General features: G+C 36.3%; 2 protein-coding genes across 2 annotated transcripts in view; one reads left to right on the top strand and one right to left on the bottom strand.

The window, feature by feature from the left end:
* Window positions 1–9124, bottom strand: part of SMYD4 (SET and MYND domain containing 4) — a 178792-nt gene extending 169668 nt beyond the window's left edge. The window contains exon 1 of the mRNA XM_053706220.1: window positions 9052–9124. The gene's annotated coding sequence lies outside the window, so the exon portion shown is untranslated. The remainder of the gene's footprint in view (window positions 1–9051) is intronic.
* A 218-nt stretch (window positions 9125–9342) lies between these two features.
* Window positions 9343–19613, top strand: part of RPA1 (replication protein A1) — a 303612-nt gene continuing 293341 nt past the window's right edge. Inside the window, exon 1 of the mRNA XM_053705235.1 lies at window positions 9343–9527. Within this exon, the coding sequence (XP_053561210.1) occupies window positions 9492–9527 (36 nt within the window). The 5' untranslated portion in view covers window positions 9343–9491. The remainder of the gene's footprint in view (window positions 9528–19613) is intronic.

Here is a 19613-nt window from a genome sequence, read left to right as displayed (position 1 = left end):
AAGAATGACTAACCAACTGGCAGTATCCAACTGTTAACTGTAAGACCGCAGTCTAATCAGTGGATCCATTTATCCTCTCAATGTGGGGTCGCTATAGGAGCCAATGGCTCTGTAGTAGAACAGTGTGTGGTAACATCTAGAAAACTACTCGAAAAGTGCACAATCTAGGAATTCTAACCCATATTGAACTAAAGCAAATGTTGCTGTATGCAAGGACAGCGTCTGCTTTAATAAAGGGGCAATACTTAAAACAGAAGTTCAAAACAGTATGGCAGGTCCAGAACTGTTTGTGGAGTGTCACAGACCCAAAGAGCCTCAGTAAAAGAAAAAAAAGAAAAATAATAATAATAATAATAATCAAGCCCCGCATGAGCAACTGGCTACACCTATCGTAAAGATTAGCAATCACTTCAAACTGGGCCATATAAATGACCACCCTGAGTCACTGAAACAACGTAACAGGTCATCCAGGATAAAAACAAACAGAGGGCACCGGCGATCACATAGAGTAAAAAGTAAACACTTGTATCATGACATACCTTATGCTCCAGACGGGGAATGAGAAACAGATATTGAAGGCATTCACAGCACACCCTTAAATAGCGTGTAAAGCCTCATTAGTCAGAACAGCTGTTAGCGTAAGTGGCGTGATACACTGGTGCAGTCATCTGTTGAGTAAAGCATAAAAAAACCTAAATGTAAATCTGTCAGAAACGGGATGAACATTTTGAGTCAAACGACATGCAAACCCAGATTGTCAGGTATAAGAAAACAGCACCGAGTGTAAGCACCATAGAAACACCAGGTACAACCAGGAATTACCTATCAGAGTTAGCTGGAAATCATATAAAAATACAGTTCAAGATATAAAAGCCGAAAATAACTGCGGACCCGAGCCCCAATATACAAGGACCTATAGTGAACTAAGCACCAATGTTCGCCGTAAGCATACATATCCAACGAGCATATAAGATCCTCCACTGTCAGGATCGTTCATAGGGAACTCCAAGAGCACGCCATGCTATAAATGTAAAATGACCACACACAAGAGCTAACCACTGGGAGACAGTCATAGGCTTGAAAAACTCTGAATCTATCCAAGGGTACCCGGGTAGAGCAACAATACCTTAAAACAAATATGTATAGTCCCCAAGCTCAAGATGACTAGAATGGAGTTGCTCCTAGGGGATGATGCAAAAAACCCGAATAAGACTTGGGTGGCCAAACTTCCGATAGCTATAAAGCGTGCCAACTATCGGGGGCTGAACGGGACCCTATATAAAAGTGGATGTGGGTGCCTAAGGTTTCAAAATTGTGTAACCCAGATAGACAAAATAGTAGCTTTAGAAAAACAGGGAACAATCAATGTGTACATTAAGTCCATTAGGAGACAGGGTGTTAATGCAGTAAATCCACCTGGTCTCACATCGCAACAGTTCCATGTCTCTGTCACCACCCCTTTTGAAGGGGGCAATCCTGTCAATAAGCATTGCTCCAAAAGTAAAGATGGGATGTTTAAGTTCCAAAAAATATGGGTTAGAATTGCTAGATTGTGCACTTTACGAGTAGTTTTCTAGATGTTACCACACACTGTTCTACTACAGAGCCAAATGGCTCCTATAGCGACCCTACATTGAGAGGATAAATGGATCCGCTGATTAGTCTGCGGTCTTACAGTTAACAGTTGGATACTGCCCAGTTGGTTAGTCATTCTTGTTTTAGTTAAATTTTCACTAACCTCATTGGTGGTTAGTCATGTTTGCAGCCACGGCGGGATCCGCATATAGGGCCATATACATTATTTATATATTTGATTATTGTGGTGACTCCGAGTCCCTAAAATGAAGTAGTGCTTAACTTTTTGCCTATTGATTAGCACTTTGAATGCACGCTACCATTGTGATGAACTGCAGCACCACGCCTCTTGCCATAGTTTTATATGCGCTATATAGTTACGGATGGGGTAACACATTGGTAAAGATAAGCACCATGGTGCCTTGTTTTCAGTTTTGTCTTCTAGCTTAAGGGTTAGAACTGTATCTTAACCGGAAATGTGCCTGTTATGGTTTTTAATGGTTCATGCCACCCTGCGGCAGTGTTTCATGCAGCCTGTGGGGACCTAGGAAAAATTTCTTGATATCCCTGGTGCTTTGTGTGTATATTGTTGCCATCTCAGTAGTAAGGCTAATGTGAACTTGATGCATTCCATGTTCTATGCTGACCATCTATCCTCAGACTATCCTGTTTTGGGCCTGAATGCTGGTTTATCAATTTAATTTTATTTCTATGTGTGGTGGTGGGTGCGCTTGTTGTTTGTTTGTTTTCACTTGCCCTGCACTATACAAATGATTTTTTCTATTTTTATAGATTTAAAATTAGTCTTGAAGAAGGCTCATTATAAGAGCCGAAACATCGACCATGACATTTCACGCATAACGCTTGATGTACTCACAATAAAAAATTCTTAATGACTATTTCAAATTCTGTGAGTGCCCTCCTTTATTACTATGTTGTGTATCTGAAACTTGAGGATTACACCCAGGTCACTATTTGGGCACATAGGTTGGAGTGCTGGGCTACCGGCTATTTGACATTATTATTTGTCTCCAATGGGGTATAAAAATATCCCCAGCTGGGGGAAAATAAAAAAAAGTAATGAAATGATAAAACAGAAGAAAAAATAAATAAATATATATACTGTATGTACTGTATATACATATCAAAAAATGTGAATAGAATACATGTGAAAAATCTAATGATGTAAAGTCTCCTGATGCTGAAAAAAATTGTATATTATATATGTTAAGTTTGATAACGCTGATTGCTTGAGGAGTTGTTAATATGAAGGGTAGTACTCTTCGGTTTGGGACAGGAGTTTTAAGTAGTCCTGTCAGTTTCTTAGTGAGGGCCTGGATGAAAGTTAGAGTCCGGAGATGCAGGAAGTTTCTTTCTGCGAAACCATCCCGGCTCATATTAACAACTCCTCAAGCAATCAGCGTTATCGAACTTCACATATATAATATACAATTTTTTTATGAGAACATTTTTTGACATAATATAGTTATATATATATATATATTCTTTCTTCTGTTTTGCTTGAGGAGTTGTTAATATGAGCCGGGATGGTTTCGCAGAAAGAAACTTCCTGCATCTCCGGACTCTAACTTTCATCCAGGCCCTCACTAAGAAACTGACAGGACTACTTAAAACTCCAGTCCCAAACCGAAGAGTACTACCCTCCATAAGAGACAAAAACAAAAATTAAAATTCTGACACGTCTCTGCCATCCTCCTGAGACGAAAGGCAAAGAATGACTGGGGGATGAGGGGAGTGGGAGGAGTAGTTAAGCCTTTGGCTGGGGTGTCTTTGCCTCCTCCTGGTGGCCAGGTTCTTATTTCCCAAAAGTAATGAATGCAGCTGTGGACTCTTGCCATTTAAGAAGAAAAAAAAAGTAATGAAAATATAAAACAGAAGAAAATATATATATATATATATATATATATATATATATATATATATATATATATATATATATATATATATATATATATATAAACTATATTATGTCAAAAAATGTGAATAGAATATATGGAAGTTTGTTAACAGGCAATTAGAATAGTATATAAACAAGTAATTCGAAAGTGGGATTTAGCCCTACCAGGCTAAAGTTGGTTAACGGGCAATTAGAATAGTATATAAACAAGCAATAACAAAGTGGGATTATAACAATATTGTTTTTACTACTAATATAACAGAATTAAAAAATAACATTTATTACAGGGTGTCTTGCAAGACAATAAAATCAATAACACAATAAAACAATTAGCGATGTCTCCAATGGGGTATAAAAATATCCCCAGCTGGGGGAAAATAAAAAAAGTAATGAAAAGATAAAATAGAAGAAAAAATAAATATATGTCAAAAAAAAATGTGAATATATGTGAAAAATCTAATGATGTAAAGTCTCCTGATGCTGAAAAGAAATTGTATATAAAAAATAATAATAATCCTTAGGAGTAATCCTTAATAAAAAGTCTATGAGTGAGCCCCAAAAAGAATATATAAACGATATTGGTCCTCAGTGGTGAACGTAAATCCGATTAAAAAAAAATGTAAATAATAAATGTGATACATTTCCTGTGGGTGAATCCTGGATCTGTAATCCTTATAATAAAGTTGAGATCCTTACGTGAAAAAAACTTGAAAGGAAAGAAAAATAATGTGCAAAATCTCCCAAAAAATGTCTAAAAATTGCAGAGTTGCTTACCGTTCAGAGAAAACTCGAGCCTGAGTTTTAGGGGAATAACGACACGTTTAGCCCTACTTGGGGTCTTTATCCACCCCTGAGGATCAATATCGTTTATATATTCTTTTTGGGACTCACTCACTATTTTTTTTATTCTGTTTTATCTTTTCATTACTTTTTTTATTTCCCCCCTGCTGGGGATATTTTTATACCCCAATGGAGACATTGCTAATTGTTTTATTGTGTTATTGTTTTTATTGTCTTGCAAGACACCCTGTAATAAATGTTATTTTTTTATTCTGTTATATTAGTAGTAAAAACAATATTGTTATAATCCCACTTTGTTAAAGCTTGTTTATATACTATTCTAATTGCCCATTAAACCTTAGCCTGGTAGGGGTTCCTATTCTTTTCTCAAGATAACAATATTAATCAAGAGTTCTTAATCAGTTATTTTTTTTGGTCGATTGTGGACAAACAATATTTTTTGACAGGATATTCTGAAGAGCCTTATACAGGGATAACAAAACTAAGGGCATGGGAAAGAACATATTCAAAATGTATGCAAACGTGAGAAAACGATCTAATTATGGCTACGAGGGCCTCAGAAGAATGAAAATTAAACGTGTTATTGAGAAATAAAAAAATGCACCTTCTGCTGTGAGAAGTCAGGCTGAGCATCTCTAATTTCTCTACTACTCTCCAGATGACAGCTGCTCAGTGATAAAATGTTTTGGCCTAAAAAAAAAAAACACTATACGAATTTATTTTTATTTAAACATTCTCCTTGACACTTTGCTTAAAGTTATGGTAAACGCCCCCCTTTGTATAAACAGGTCTGGAATGTTAGTGATATTTTAGATGGAGTTTAATTCATCAGTTGTAATGAAGGTATGCGCTAGAACTTACTTTTTAATGTTGTTCTAATACCTTGCGCTCCAGCCACCCACTTCAAAAGGAATTATTTTTGGTGAGCTATTAGTTTGAACAGTATGGCTAGAGCGCTGATTGGGAACATTTCAAAACGTTATCTCAGCAAAAATAATTACTTTTGAAGTGAATGGCCAGTGTGCGGGGTATTTGAATTTCAGCTCTACATTAAAAAGTATTTTATAGACTCTAGAGCATATTTATTACAAGTGATGGATTAGACTCCATCTAAAATATTACAGACATTCAGGATCTGTTTATTTAAAGGGAGGGGGGGGGGGGTTACAATCACTTTAAAGTGATGGTAAAACTTAACTAATCAAATGTTATATATTTAATCTTTGCCATTAAAAAGGTATATGTGTACTTTTTTTATTTTAATCCACCTGTGAAAGGGTTAAATTAGTGCATAATATCACCGTGTACTCCTTCTCGGCAAGTGTGGGACCGTCTAGTATTGAATAGGTCTCCTGCTGTTTGCGCCAGTCCTCCAGGTGATTAACTCTCGAAGGCTGCTGTACAACTTGCGTTGATAGAGGTACACGTAACCTCAACGCGTTTCATCTGGTGACACCAAGACTTTCTCAAGAGGGTAGTTATGGAACTTCTATTTTCCTATCTTAAATAGTCTCCATTCAAAGTTTTCCCGGTGTGTTGCGAAAGTTTATGGTTGGTTGTATGTCAAAACAACTCATTGGGCTTTTACCCTGTCAATCAAAACCTTGTGGGGATAATCAACTACTCGTCATGGTTACAACAGAGCTGAATAACCAAATAACAAGGTGTTTAACATAATGATAATGTGATAAAAATATTATATAACTTAGCAACATGATCGCTATACGAGCAGACTACCATTATTGGCACTATATTAAAAATATAAATATCAATATAAATGAATAGTAGATAATAAACAGTAAAAAAGTCCTCATTATATATGTATATTTCTTGAAATGTTAATCTCCTTACAAGCGAACACTTAGACTGATTTTTGATTGTGAGCAGTAGATAAAATAATATATGTATATTTAGTACATTAAGAGAACAGATTAAATGTGATAACCAGTGAATGTCATAAAAAACGGATTGCTCCGACTGTGATATGTCAATTGTTACTCAGTGGGGCTTATTATTATCAGCAAACAAATTGTCCCCGGAATTGGGCTGCTGGTGCGTGCAATAGCAAAGTAGTGGTTATATATAAGTTACTAATGTAAGTTTTACATTTCTGTGTTTTCATCAAACTAACATTATTGTTAAATTTTACATTGAATGGCAAAAAATTTAAAGGTTTTGAATTTACCATCACTTCTCATACATTTTATATTCTGCAGTTGGTAAAAAAAAAAAAATAGAAACATATTAAGCGAAAAATTATTTTACAGTATACTGTCCCTTTAACACTTATTGGCTACAGTTCAGAAATAAGATACATGACTAAAGTCAAAATTAAACTTTAATGATTTAGATAGAGCATGCAATTTTAATCCACTTTCTAATTTACTCATAGTATTTTTTTATTCGTTCTCTTGGTATCTTTATTTTAAAAAGCAGGAATGTAAGCTTAAAGGGACATTCCAGTCAAAATTAAAGTGAAGGTCAACTTCACTCAACTGCCCCACGGCATCGGATAACCTTTGCAAAATGAGGGTGGGTTTAATTTGTCACATATTTTAGATTTTATTATTTTTTTTAAATCTTTACCTTTTGAGCGCTCCGACGATAAACGCATCTCTCCCGCCCGGCATTTTGTCAAATTGATTGACAGATGAAGACTCTTAAAAGAACAAATCCTTGGAAACAAGGATTAGTTCTTTTAAGAATCTTCATCTGTCAATCAATTTGACAAAATGCCGGGCGGGAGAGATGCGCTTATCGTCGGAGAGCTCAAAAAGGTAAAGATTTAAAAAAAATAATGAAATCTAAAAAAATTGATAAATTAAACCCACCCTCATTTTGCAAAGTTTATCCGATGCCGTGGGGCAGTTGAGTGAAGTTGACCTTCACTTTAAAATGCACATATAGTTATTACGTTTGATTAGAAACATAGGTATTGGCAAAAATGCTTCTAGTAAAAGTTATCACTGTTTTATTGTTAACATTTTTCTCTGCACGTGCATGTGAAGCATAGCTAGATATTGTCCATGCACCCACATTTTAATAATGCAGCTGTTCAGATAATCAGTGGGGCTTGTATCATGTCAGCAATTAACAAATTGAATCATTACTAGATGGTATAAGCACCTTAGGCTCTCCGATCAAGTGCCAAGTTTAAAATGCTGGTGCACGGTGCATACTTAAATACACGTTTGAAACAGTTATAGCTTTAATTTGAAGCATTTTTGCTAATGCATGTATATTACAAAATTGCTTCTGTCCAATACCGAAATGCAACTATATGGTTTACAATTTTGGCTGGAAAATTCCTTTAAGAGCCAGACCATTTTTGGTCAGAACCTGGGTTGCACTTGCTTATTGGTGGGTAGCCACCAATCAGCAAGCACTAGCTAGAGTGCTGAACAAAAATTGGGCGGCTCCAGGAACGAAACTACAGGGGGTGCAGGAGTTGCAATTGCGACTGGGCCCCCAAGGGTGGAGGCCCTGCTTAAAAAAAAAAAAAAAAAGCACTGATATCATGTGAGTGTGACATGATGCTTCACTGGTGTCTCTGACTACAGGGGTTAGTGTTTCTGTTTTACCTATTGCTGTTTATGTGTGCGTGTGTATGTATGTATGTATGTGACTGTGTGTGTATTTATGTATGTATGTGACTGTGTGTGTATTTATGTATGTATGTGACTGTGTGTGTATTTATGTATGTATGTGACTGTGTGTGTATTTATGTATGTATGTGACTGTGTGTGTATTTATGTATGTATGTGACTGTGTGTGTATATGTTTGTGGAACCAGCAAATTACAGACCTTGTTACTACAGCATGGGGGGGGGGGGGGGTAAACAGTGTCAGTCTATACAGTACCACTATACACAGTACAGGGGGGCTGGACCATGTCACAGACTACTGTGGTCACTTTATAAAGTACTGGTGTGGGTAGGGTCAGGCCAGCCATCTCACCGGCAGATTACAGACTGTGTCACTGACTCACTATATACAGTACTGGTGGGTTAAACAGTGTCACTATATACAGTAATAGGGGTTCAGACCATCTCACAGACTGTGGGCACAGGGTACCTCCTTTTGCAGACATGTAATCTGATTCACATTTTTTTTTCTGTGTTAAATATAAAAAAAAAAAAAAAAAAAGAAGATATGTATCAATCCACTGTTGGGGGGCTTAGATTTTTGCACCCGGGCCCTGTGGTTTCTAGTTACGCCTCTTTAGCTTACATTACTGCTTTTAATAAAGATACAAAGAGGAATAAAAAATGATAATAGGGGTAAATTTGACATTTGCTTAAAATTGCATGCTCTATTTGAATCATGAAAGAAAAAAAAGCTTGGTTTTACCATCCCTTTAAATCCAGTTGGCACAATGTGCAGAGCTCTGTAAGTCATCATACATTTGTTTTCTGCATAGATATAATATATACACAAAATAGGTATTTCATTTGTTACTAAATGTCAAGTGAAACGAACGCCAAAATATAGTTACACAACTAACCAATATTTATGGAGCACAGTAATTACGCACAACAAAGCAATGCGGTTCAAATACTAAAAAAAGGTTTTGTCGAAATTACTTTATCATCAAGATTTGTAGAAGCGGGATTATCATTCCAATACGAAACCGAGATTGCATTGAAATCTGTAATTCATACTCCGTTTCAAATACGGTAGTAAAACAGTGAGAAAAACATTTAGTTACACAAATGTAACACACTTTGAACGATCGAATTGGCGCTAGAATGACGTACCTACTACTTTGTGCCCGAACTGATGCCTTACTGAATAGACCGAATTCCGTCAGCCTCTACCAGTGTAACCGCCATGATTGGTACTGGCAGATGTATATTAGTATACAAATATCAAATAAACAGGAAAACGGATAGCTATTATACTGAGTGACTATAGTTTTTACAAAGTTATTACAATGCTTACTTTTGTATAACTGCCATTAAAAAATCTGTTTATAGCTTCTGCCCAAAATAAAGAAGGACGACTTGAGTTTACTAAATTGCTGATGTCACGTGCTGTCAGTCGCAGCGTGGTGAGCTTAGAATTTGGCGCCAGGTTACAGAGGGTTGAGTGAGTGCGTAGTTAGCGGGAAAAGTAGACAGCGGTTGTGGGATACACAGTAGATTGTACTGCTTATTTCTTATCTTCGTTCTGTAATTGAGCTGTGTAGTGTGACACAATGGCAATGCCACGTCTCAGTGAAGGAGCAATTGCGGTGAGTAATGTCAGCTGGTTTGATCACGAAGGGGCATTTATTTGCGTTTTGATACAAGTTTGCACTATCATGTGACGTATTTGGAATCACACTGAGTGTTGTATAATATACAGTATATTTATATGCAAGGCCTATGTTACTTTGTATTCTTTTTATATGTGTGTTCTTGTGTATACCTCTACCTGAAATATACTACGGAGCTAATAGATTTCTAACTGTTCAGCTTTACATATTATCCCTGTTACTTTTGCTATTTATTTAAAAGGATCTGATTATGTCACCCACTTGTGTATAGTATACCTTTTTTATAATAAAGTTATGATCACACTTTGTTATCAAGTGCAGATCGCTTCCATAAAGTGGCCTTTTCTTTGTTCATAGGTTATGGTATTAAAGGGAGATAAAACCCCAAAAAATTATTTTATGATTCAGATAGAGAATACAATTTTTAACAACTTTCTAATTTACTTCTATTATCTAAGTTGTTTCATTCTCTTAGTATGCTTTGTTGAAAGAGCAGCAATGCACTACTGGTTTCTAACTGAACGAATGGGTGAGCCAATGACAATCGGTATATATATGTAGCCACCAATCAGCAGCTAGAAACTAGGTTCTCTGCTGCTCCTGAACTTGCCTAGATAAACCTTGCAGCAAAGGTTAACAAGAGAAGTAAGCAAATTAACTAATAGAAGTAAATTGTAAAGTTGTTTAAAATTGTATTCTCTATATGAATGATGAAAGAAAAATTTTGGGTTTCATATCCCTTTAACCCCTTAACGACCAAGGACGTACGCCACACGTCCTCAAAAAAAAATACAGATAATGACCGAGGACGTGTGGCGTACGTCCTTGGTCTGGAAAGCAGCTGGAAGCGATCCTGCTCGCTTCCAGCTGCTTTCCGGTTATTGCAGTGATGCCTCGATATCGAGGCATCCTGCAATAACCCCCCTTGGCCATCCGATGCAGAGAGAGCCACTCTGTGGCCCTCTCTGCACCGGACATCGGTGGGTGGGAGCAAGTCTGGGAGGCGGGTGGGCGGCCATCGATGTGCCGAATGAAGTGGAGGGGGGCGGGATAGACGGGAGCGCGCACGGGGGCGGCGGGCGTGCACGGGGCGGGAGCGGGAGGGAACCGCTACACTGCAGAAAAATAAATGTTAATAAAAGTAAAAAAACCAACATTTAAAAAAATAAATAATCTAAGGGATCTGAAAGGGGGGGGGGGGAGCTACACTACAGAAAAGGGCAATTAAATAAAAAAAAAACAACACTTTTTTTAACTAAACTGGGTACTGGCAGACAGCTGCCAGTACCCAAGATGGCGCCCATTAAGGCAGAGGGGGAGGGTTAGAGATCTGTTTGGTGGGGGATCAGTTTTTTTAATTTGATCGCATTTGGCGGTGAAATGGTGGCATGAAATATACCAAAATTGGCCTAGATTAATACTTGGGGTTGTGTACTACACTACACTAAAGCTAAAATTACCTCTAAAAGTTCCCTACATGCTCCCTAATTAACCCCTTCACTACTGGGCATAATACACGTGTAGTGCGCAGTGGCATTTAGCAGCCTTCTAATTGCTAAAAAGCAATGCCAAAGCCATATATGTCTGCTATTTCTGAACAAAGGGGATCACAGAGAAGAATTTACAACCATTTAAGCCATAATTACACAAGTTGTTTGTAAATAATTTCAGTGAGAAACCAAAAGTTTGTGAAAAAATTAGTGAAAAAGTGAACGATTTTTTGTATTTAATCGCATTTGGCGGTGAAATGGTGGCATGAAATATACCAAAATGGGCCTAGATCAATACTTTGGGATGTCTACTAAAAAAAATTATATACTTGTCAAGGGATATTCAGGGATTCCTGAAAGATATTAGTGTTCTAATGTAACTAGCGCTAATTTTGAAAAATAATGGTTTGGAAATAGCAAACTGCTACTTGTATTTATGGCCCTATAACTTACAAAAAAAGCAAAGAACATGTAAACATTGGGTATTTCTAAACTCAGGACAAAATTTAGAAACTATTTAGCATGGGTGTTTTTTAGTGGTTGTAGATGTGTAACAGATTTTGGGGGTCAAAGTTAGAAAAAGTGTGTTTTTTTTTTTCTCCTTTTTTTCCTCATATTTTATAATTTTTTTTATAGTAAATTATAAGATATGATGAAAATAATGGTATCTTTAGAAAGTCCATTTAATGGCGAAAAAAACGGTATATAATATGTATGGGTACAGTAAATGAGTAAGATGAAAATTACAGCCAAACACAGCAGAAATGTAAAAATAGCCTTGGTCCCAAACGGACAGGAAATGGAAAAGTGCTGTGGTCATTAAGGGGTTAATAAACCTGACTTCACGCAGTAGTGACCACCCAATTACACGTATGGTACAAATCAAGTTCACAAAACGTTTAAGAACCTTCTATAATGTAACATGATACATTTTAATGAGACTACTTTATTCAACATTTATAGGCTAGCTTTTAAGGGACTTGACACCCAAAGCCATTCTTTAACGAGTAGAACATACAATTTTAAACAACTTTCTAATTTACTTATATGATCTCATTTTCTTTGTGTTCTTATCTTTTGTCGAAAAGAAGCTCAGGAGTGTGCATGTGTCAGGAAAACTATATTGTTTGTTTTGAAAGAGCACTAGAAGGCATCACTATTTCATGCCATGTACTGCTCTAGAAACCTACCTAGTTATTTCTTCAACAAAGAATAACAAAAAAGAAAAATAGAAGTACATTAGAATAACTTTAACCCCTTAATGACCAGCACCTACCCTGTACAGAACTAGTCGTTTAGCCCTTAAAGGGACAGTATACACCAATTTTCATATAACTGCATATAATAGACACTACTATAAAGAATAATATGCACAGATACAGATATAAAAATCCAGTATAAAACCATTTAAAAACTTACTAAGAAGCTCCCAGTTAAGCTCTGTTGAAAAGGTCTGCTGGAACACCCACTGAAAGTGGTTGTATAGCAAAAAAGACACCGCCTTCATCTGCATATGAAAAGACTCTTTACACAAACAGGAGCAAGCTGGAGTAGGTATACATCATTATTCTTTAAAATTTTGGGGCTTGGTTAGGAGTCTGAAAATCAGAGCAATGTTAATTAAAAATAAGCAAAACTAAACATTAAAAAAAAAAAAAAAACCTGTATAGGCTATATTAATAGATCTACAAAACATTTATGCAAAGAAAAATCTAGTGTATAATGTCCCTTTTTTAAAGTGAAGGTTAAGTTTTCACAATTTGAAGACATAAATGCATCCATTAATTTCATAATAAGCGGATCACTAAGTTTATTTTAATATATTTGACCAATTTCTAGTTATTTACAACATAGTAATCTGCCTACCATTTGCATGTAAACTCCACCCTACCTCTACTTCCGGATTTTCTATGCTGTTTCGTATAGAGCGGTCCCACCTGCTCTATACGCATCTCCAAAGCGCGTGCACAACGATCGTAAATATTGCGAATGCATGAATTGCCGATTTCTAGTACTAATGCACATGCGATACTCTTCAATCTCACCCACCAATGTGCATGTGTGACTCGCGGTTTGCAACATAGTATTGAAAGAATAACTATACTGTATTCATTCAGTACTATGTTGTGCGAACGAGAGAGCAGCAGCAGTTTTTTTTTTTTTTTATACGTGACCAAATTCCAACGAAAATTACTATACTCTTACTGTACAAACAATGTTACGTAATGTGGGCGTTCCGAATTCAAGCTATTACGACTGCGCTGAACAGGGAGCGCGCATAGTCCAAGATGGATAATGAGACAGTAGCGCATGCGCAGTTCAAATAGGAGGCAGTTGACGTAGATCGACGGCTGCCTAACGGCCAGAATTTCAATTAGTTGCTTGCAGAATGTGATCTTAAATTTAAAAAAAACAAACAAAAAAAAAAAACTGGTTGATTTTGATAAGATGAAAATATGTATTTAATACGGTGATAACTTTATTTCACGGTGATTTCATACAAGATGATGAATGAAACTCATTAATTTGGGACAGAGAATTGAATTCAAGTTCAACATACAGGTAACTTAACCGTCACTTTAAGGACCAGTGCTGTACCCTGTACGACGCTGCTGTCCTGGGCCTCTATCTGCTGTGCTATTTCTGTATGACCCACAAGTTGGGCAGTGCAGAAATAGACTTGCAGAGAGACATACTCTGTGTCCCTCTCCGCATCGGGTAGCAGTGGTGTGGGAGGATTAGGAGAGAGGCGGGTGGACAGCCCATTGCTGGGGGAGGGAGGGGCGGGAACAGGTGGGACCGCTGCACTACAGCAAAAATAAATGCTGGAAAAAGGAGGGAGGAAGATCCTAGATTGAAGAGGGGGACATATCTTGGAAGGGGGAGGTGGAATAAATTAGGGTGGCATCTAAAGTAAAATATTTGTTTTGTTTTTAAATTAAAAAAAAAATAAAAAAAAAAATAGAAAATTGGGTACTGGCAGACAGCACAGCTGCCAGTACCAAAGTTGTTGGAAACTAGTTAGAGGGGGATGGGGGGGTTAAGAGAGCTTTTTGGGAGGGATCAGGTAGGTGGGAAGGTAAGGGGGTACTTATACACTGAAGAAAATAATAATAAAAAAAAGAATTTTAAAAAAAGAATAAAACTGCATACTTGCAGACTGTCTGCCAGTACCTAAGATGGGGGTGACCTGTTGTTGTGGGGGGGGGAGGGATCAGGGGGTGAGAAGTGTGAGGGTAATCATTACACTAAAGCTAAAATTAAAGGGACAGTCAACACAAGTAGTTTTAACATATATCTATAAAGTTGCCCTAGATCATATTTTCCAAATATATGCCAGTTTTTAACCATAATCCATTTTCAAGTTAAATCACTTATTTTTCACCCGGCTGCCGTTTTTTAAAATGTCCGTGTAGCTCCACCCCTTCGTCATCCGTGACATCATTAAAATCCTGTGTTCCCTGTAATTGTTCTAAGTTACTCGTAACCGTTTTTTCGCGCATGCGCAATGCGCCAATTGTACTCGGGCCATGTTCCCCACAATAATATAAAAGTCGTCTACTCATCTAGGATTCAACTTTTTAAGTGTCGGGAGATCATAAATGGAAACAGGTCATCAGTTTGGAATTGACACAGTGATACCCTGTAGGGAAGGGACTTATGTGGCTTACGGTGTACAGGGCACTACTCACTGGCACTGTAATATGTCATATTCCCCACACAGTACAATTAAGCAAAAATTAAATGCAGTCTTGTAAGTTCACAATGCCAATAGCACAGAAGACTTTAGGCAAACCTATTGCAACCCTAGACTACTTACTCATACTCGTACACATAACACGCACTAGTTCAAAATATTAAAACTAATTCTCTATAGATAATAAATGCCATTCCAGACCGCTTAATGTTCATTTGCATATTAACTTATAAATATAGAAGCGCTATCAGTATTTAAAATATGTAACAACGAGATAAGTAGGAACATCAAAAGCATTTGCTGTATATTTATTCTACAACATCTGATTTATATGTAACATCATAATCACAATAAGCAGTTTTTTTAAATAACCTTATGTTAATAAATGAGATTTCCGTTATGATTTAACATTGAAACGAAAAAATACATTCCAATATAGCATACTATATAACTCTGAAGATGTTGGAACGCATGACAGGTTGTTATTATTTTTTCATACATGTTTCATTCTCCCTATAATAATATAAACAATGACATTAAAGTCATACACTGTATACTTTTATATACATTTTTGTAGATCTATAGTCATATTTAATTAATATTGTTGCTTAGCTACTTTGCTTGGTGTATAATATAAAATGGATAGATCTAAACTTTGTTATCTAGATACATTAGTTATACATCTAGGAATTAAGAATATTCGTTGTCAGAATACAACAGTCACCGGGTATAAACAGGAATGCTCTCAGTATTATATGTACATTTTGATGGGTTTTTTTTTGTTTGTTTTTTAATTCATCTACATTGGGATCTTAGTAAATTTTGTTAGCTCAATATCTATTGTTGTATTTTAATGTATATACGATTAATCATTTATTCTTATGCTGAACACCTGTTGTTATAACTTTGGTCCAGGCTAAACATGCAAATGAACCATTGCAATTGCATGATACACATGACGAATCCAGCTATTATGTTTTTCATTGGTCCGGGTCATGTTGCTTAGTTTTGATTGGACCAGGTATGTATTTAACAGGTGAGCAGTTAACCCTTTACTATCCCTGACAAAGTGCTGTACCGGCACGAAACATGTTGGTTTGTTTGATATAGAGCTATTGAGCTGACATGCTTAAAGGCTGTGATATTGTATCTTTACTCTGTGACTGTTCACAGTACTCTTTTTACGGATATCAATAAAGAAACTTTTAAACTCTTAATCTCGGTCCATTTCCTGCTGGAATTTTTCCACCTGTGTGGAAGTACCTGGATTGTATCATTTTTTTGGCGGTTTGTCCTGGCTTCAAACTGCTCCCAGCAGCTACACAAGCACACTCTCTCACTGGATGTACCACACAGTGTTCATACTAACGGAGGTATTTCTTTCCAACATTTGCTGTGACTCACAGCATTGAAATACATCAGTGACTGCTGAAAGAAAATTAACTCGGCCCCCACATTTAAGAAGAAGGGTGAGTGACTTGTTTTTGATGTGTTTGTTTGGACTTCCAATACTTTTTACAGATTTTGTTGCCACATATACACATAGTGGGACTTATCTATACTGAATGAAAACCTCAGGGGCTGTGAAGAAATAGGGGTAACAGGAGTTATTGGAACTTTATATTTTTTTGTACACATTCACTATACCTGTTTAGCCTCTGAAGAAAAACAGCCACCCTGATTCAAGGAAGTCGTAAAACACATTATTTATTCCCTTAGACTTGTATTTGACATAGATACAAGTTAACTTTTGGGATATAGTTCAGTGTTCTTTTCAAATTTGAACTGTTTGCCTGTTTGAACTACAATAATGGATACCGAGAATATCACAGCCAGAAAAGCTAAATTGCAATCTCTAATTAGGAGTCTGCCCACTACTGATCTTAATGAATTGGACCTGGCAAGCCTGTTTTCAAGGAGGGAGCAATTGGAAATAAGGGAATTGAAACTGTGGTGGGAGATTGAATTCCTGCAAATTTATATCGAAGAGAATAAAATACCAAGAGGGCTGAGGATGAAAAAATATCCAGCCTATGCGACACAGAAAAAAGGTTTCATGACAGAATGGAACAATACCTTAACCCAATGCTCTCTAATTCTGATGAAACAATTACTTAACAGTAAAAAGGAAGATCATGGCGAGGTCCTGGATGAATTAAAAACTGTTAAGAACAGCATTTCTGCTTTTGTTTCTGACCCAAAATATGAAAGCTACAACAATCAACTGAAACTTTGAAAAAACTTAATGAGGAACTATCAGATCGTAAAGCTTTTACCATTGTGACTGCAAGGATTATGACCTTGATGTGGTCTGCAATTGGACTACCATACAAAGGAACTCCAACAGATCAAAGAATAAGAAAGGTCACAATAACAGTAGCAACAGAGGGCAAACAAATAAAGTCACGTTTTCCAGCTTTGAAACTTCCTCTGTGGAAAGCCCAAGAGCATCAACCCCTAGGGCTGAGACCTCATCTGACAAAAGTGTTCGCCCAAAAGATGGCAGCAGTCCTATTGTAGTTCCTGAGATGACTGCTATCAATACATCTAATAAAATGAAAGAAGTAAGCCAAAAGAGGCAGTCAAAAAACGAGGAAGAAGAGAACTTCCAGTGAGGTACCCCAGCAGAAGAAGGGGAGGCATAATACAAAAGAATTAAAATCTTCAATGAATAGAACTAAGGACTTTTCTAATATTGAAAAAGTAAAATCTAGTCCTAATGCAATTAACAAAATTAATGTTATCAATCTCTCAGATGTCAACTTGTCATATTTAGAAACTAAAGTTCTATCAAAGGGTTTAACGTTTGCACCAACCACTGATTTTTCATTGTTTGAAACTTTAATTGATGTAAATAAGTTTATACGAAATCTTACCTTAAAAAGGCACTTTAATATAGGCACACAAAATAAGTCTGAATGTGATACCAATGACACCTTAGACTCTGAAATGAATCTGACCAATTTCAATAGTATCTCTAATTTTGAAGAACAATGTAGTCTTATTGATCTAATGAGCCTCAACAGTGAAAGCTCTAGATATGACACCAGTTCACACATCATACCGTCTGTTAAAGTAAAAACAAAAAATGAAAAGTTTTTATCCTGTCCAAATGAGGGGTGACCTAATAGAAGCATTTCATACAATAGTGAAAAAGAACTAACTGAGTTACATCAGAACACATACAAGAATAATAAAAGAAAGAAAATCAAGGGTGATAACCTAAGTAAACTAGAAAGAATGGCTCTTAATAAGCTAAAAAGTAATGACAACCTTGTCATCATTAGTTCAGACAAGGGAGGCTCTGTAGTGGTCAAAATAGAGACTGCTATATTAAGGAAGCCATAAAACAACTTGATGATACCGATACTTATAGTAGACTTAGTTTTAATCCAACCATAAAATTCCAACAAGATCTTGAGAAATTTTTAAATCAATCAGTACATAGAGGATTGATCACAAAAACCACAGCGGATAACCTTAAAGTGACTCATCCACAGATTACAGTTTTTAAGCATATTCCTAAAATACATAGACCTAAAATTTCCCCCTGGCAGGCCTATCATTTCTGGCATAGGCACACTAGGGGAGAAATTGGGTGCCTTTGTAGATGAACATTTACAACCTATCGTTAGTTCTACCCCTGGTAATGTCAGGGATACTAAACATCTCCTGAATATGCTTGAACTGGATGACAACTGTATCCTTGTTTCTATTGATGTCTCTTCTCTGTATTCTTGCATCCCCCATAACCAAGGGTGTTATGCACTTTACCAAATGCTGAGAAGATACACCAATTATGAATTGGATTATATTGAATTTCTCATTGAGACAGTAGGTTACCTTCTAACTCATAATTATTTTTTGTTTTTGGGACAATATTATTTGTAAAAATGTGGAACAGCGATGGGGGCAAAATTTGCCCCCTCATATGCAAACTTGTACCTAAGTTTCTTTGAATTGATTAAAATTTACACTGATACAAATCCATTTAGATCATGCATAAAAGCATATTTTAGGTACATAGATGATCTGTTGGTAATTTGGAAAGGTACTGATACACAACTACAATGTTTTTTGGAATACATAAATGACAATAACATGAACCTTAAATTTACATACAGCAGTTCTAAGACCCAATTAGCCTTTTTGGATGTTCTGCTTAAAGTCCATGCAAATAAAATAGAGACTGAAACTTATCGAAAGCCAATAGCAGGAAACACCATTCTTAGGGCAAATTCACATCACCCTGAACACTTAAAAAGAGGGATTCCCAAGGGCCAATATATGCGCCTTCGTAGGAACTGCTCTAATATATCACTGTACAAACAACAGGCTGATGACCTTACGCAAAGATTAGTAGCCAGAGGTTACAAAAAGAACATATTAACAAATATATCAAATGAAGTCCTATCTATGGATAGAAATGTACTTCTGACAGATAAGGTAAAAAAACTGACTTTTCAGGATCAACCGTGGTCTTTTCAACCAAATACAGTAGCCAATACCAACAAATTTGCTCAGTAATAAGAAAAAACTTAGCTATACTAGAAAAAGATAAACTTCTTGATAGCAGCACCTTAAATAACATAAAATTTGTATCTAGGAAAGCAAGTAGTAATGGCAATAGTCTAAAGAGACATTTTGACAAAAAAATTGATAATGTACAGAGAACTTGGTTAGAAGCAAGATTTTTTTTTTTTAAATGTGGCACCAATCCATGCAAGTCATGTGAATACGCTGAAGTTGAATCCTCTTTTTCATCTAACCATACTGGTGAAACATTCAAAGTAAAATACAATTTGACATGTAATTCAATTTTTGTGGTATATCTAATCACCTGTAAACTATGTAAAAAACAATATACAGGTCGTA

The sequence above is a fragment of the Bombina bombina genome, chromosome 3 (genome assembly GCF_027579735.1).
Source record: "Bombina bombina isolate aBomBom1 chromosome 3, aBomBom1.pri, whole genome shotgun sequence".
Lineage (NCBI taxonomy): Eukaryota > Metazoa > Chordata > Amphibia > Anura > Bombinatoridae > Bombina > Bombina bombina.
The sequence above is the reverse complement of the archived record's forward strand: the minus strand, read 5'-3'. Positions and strand labels throughout refer to the sequence as shown.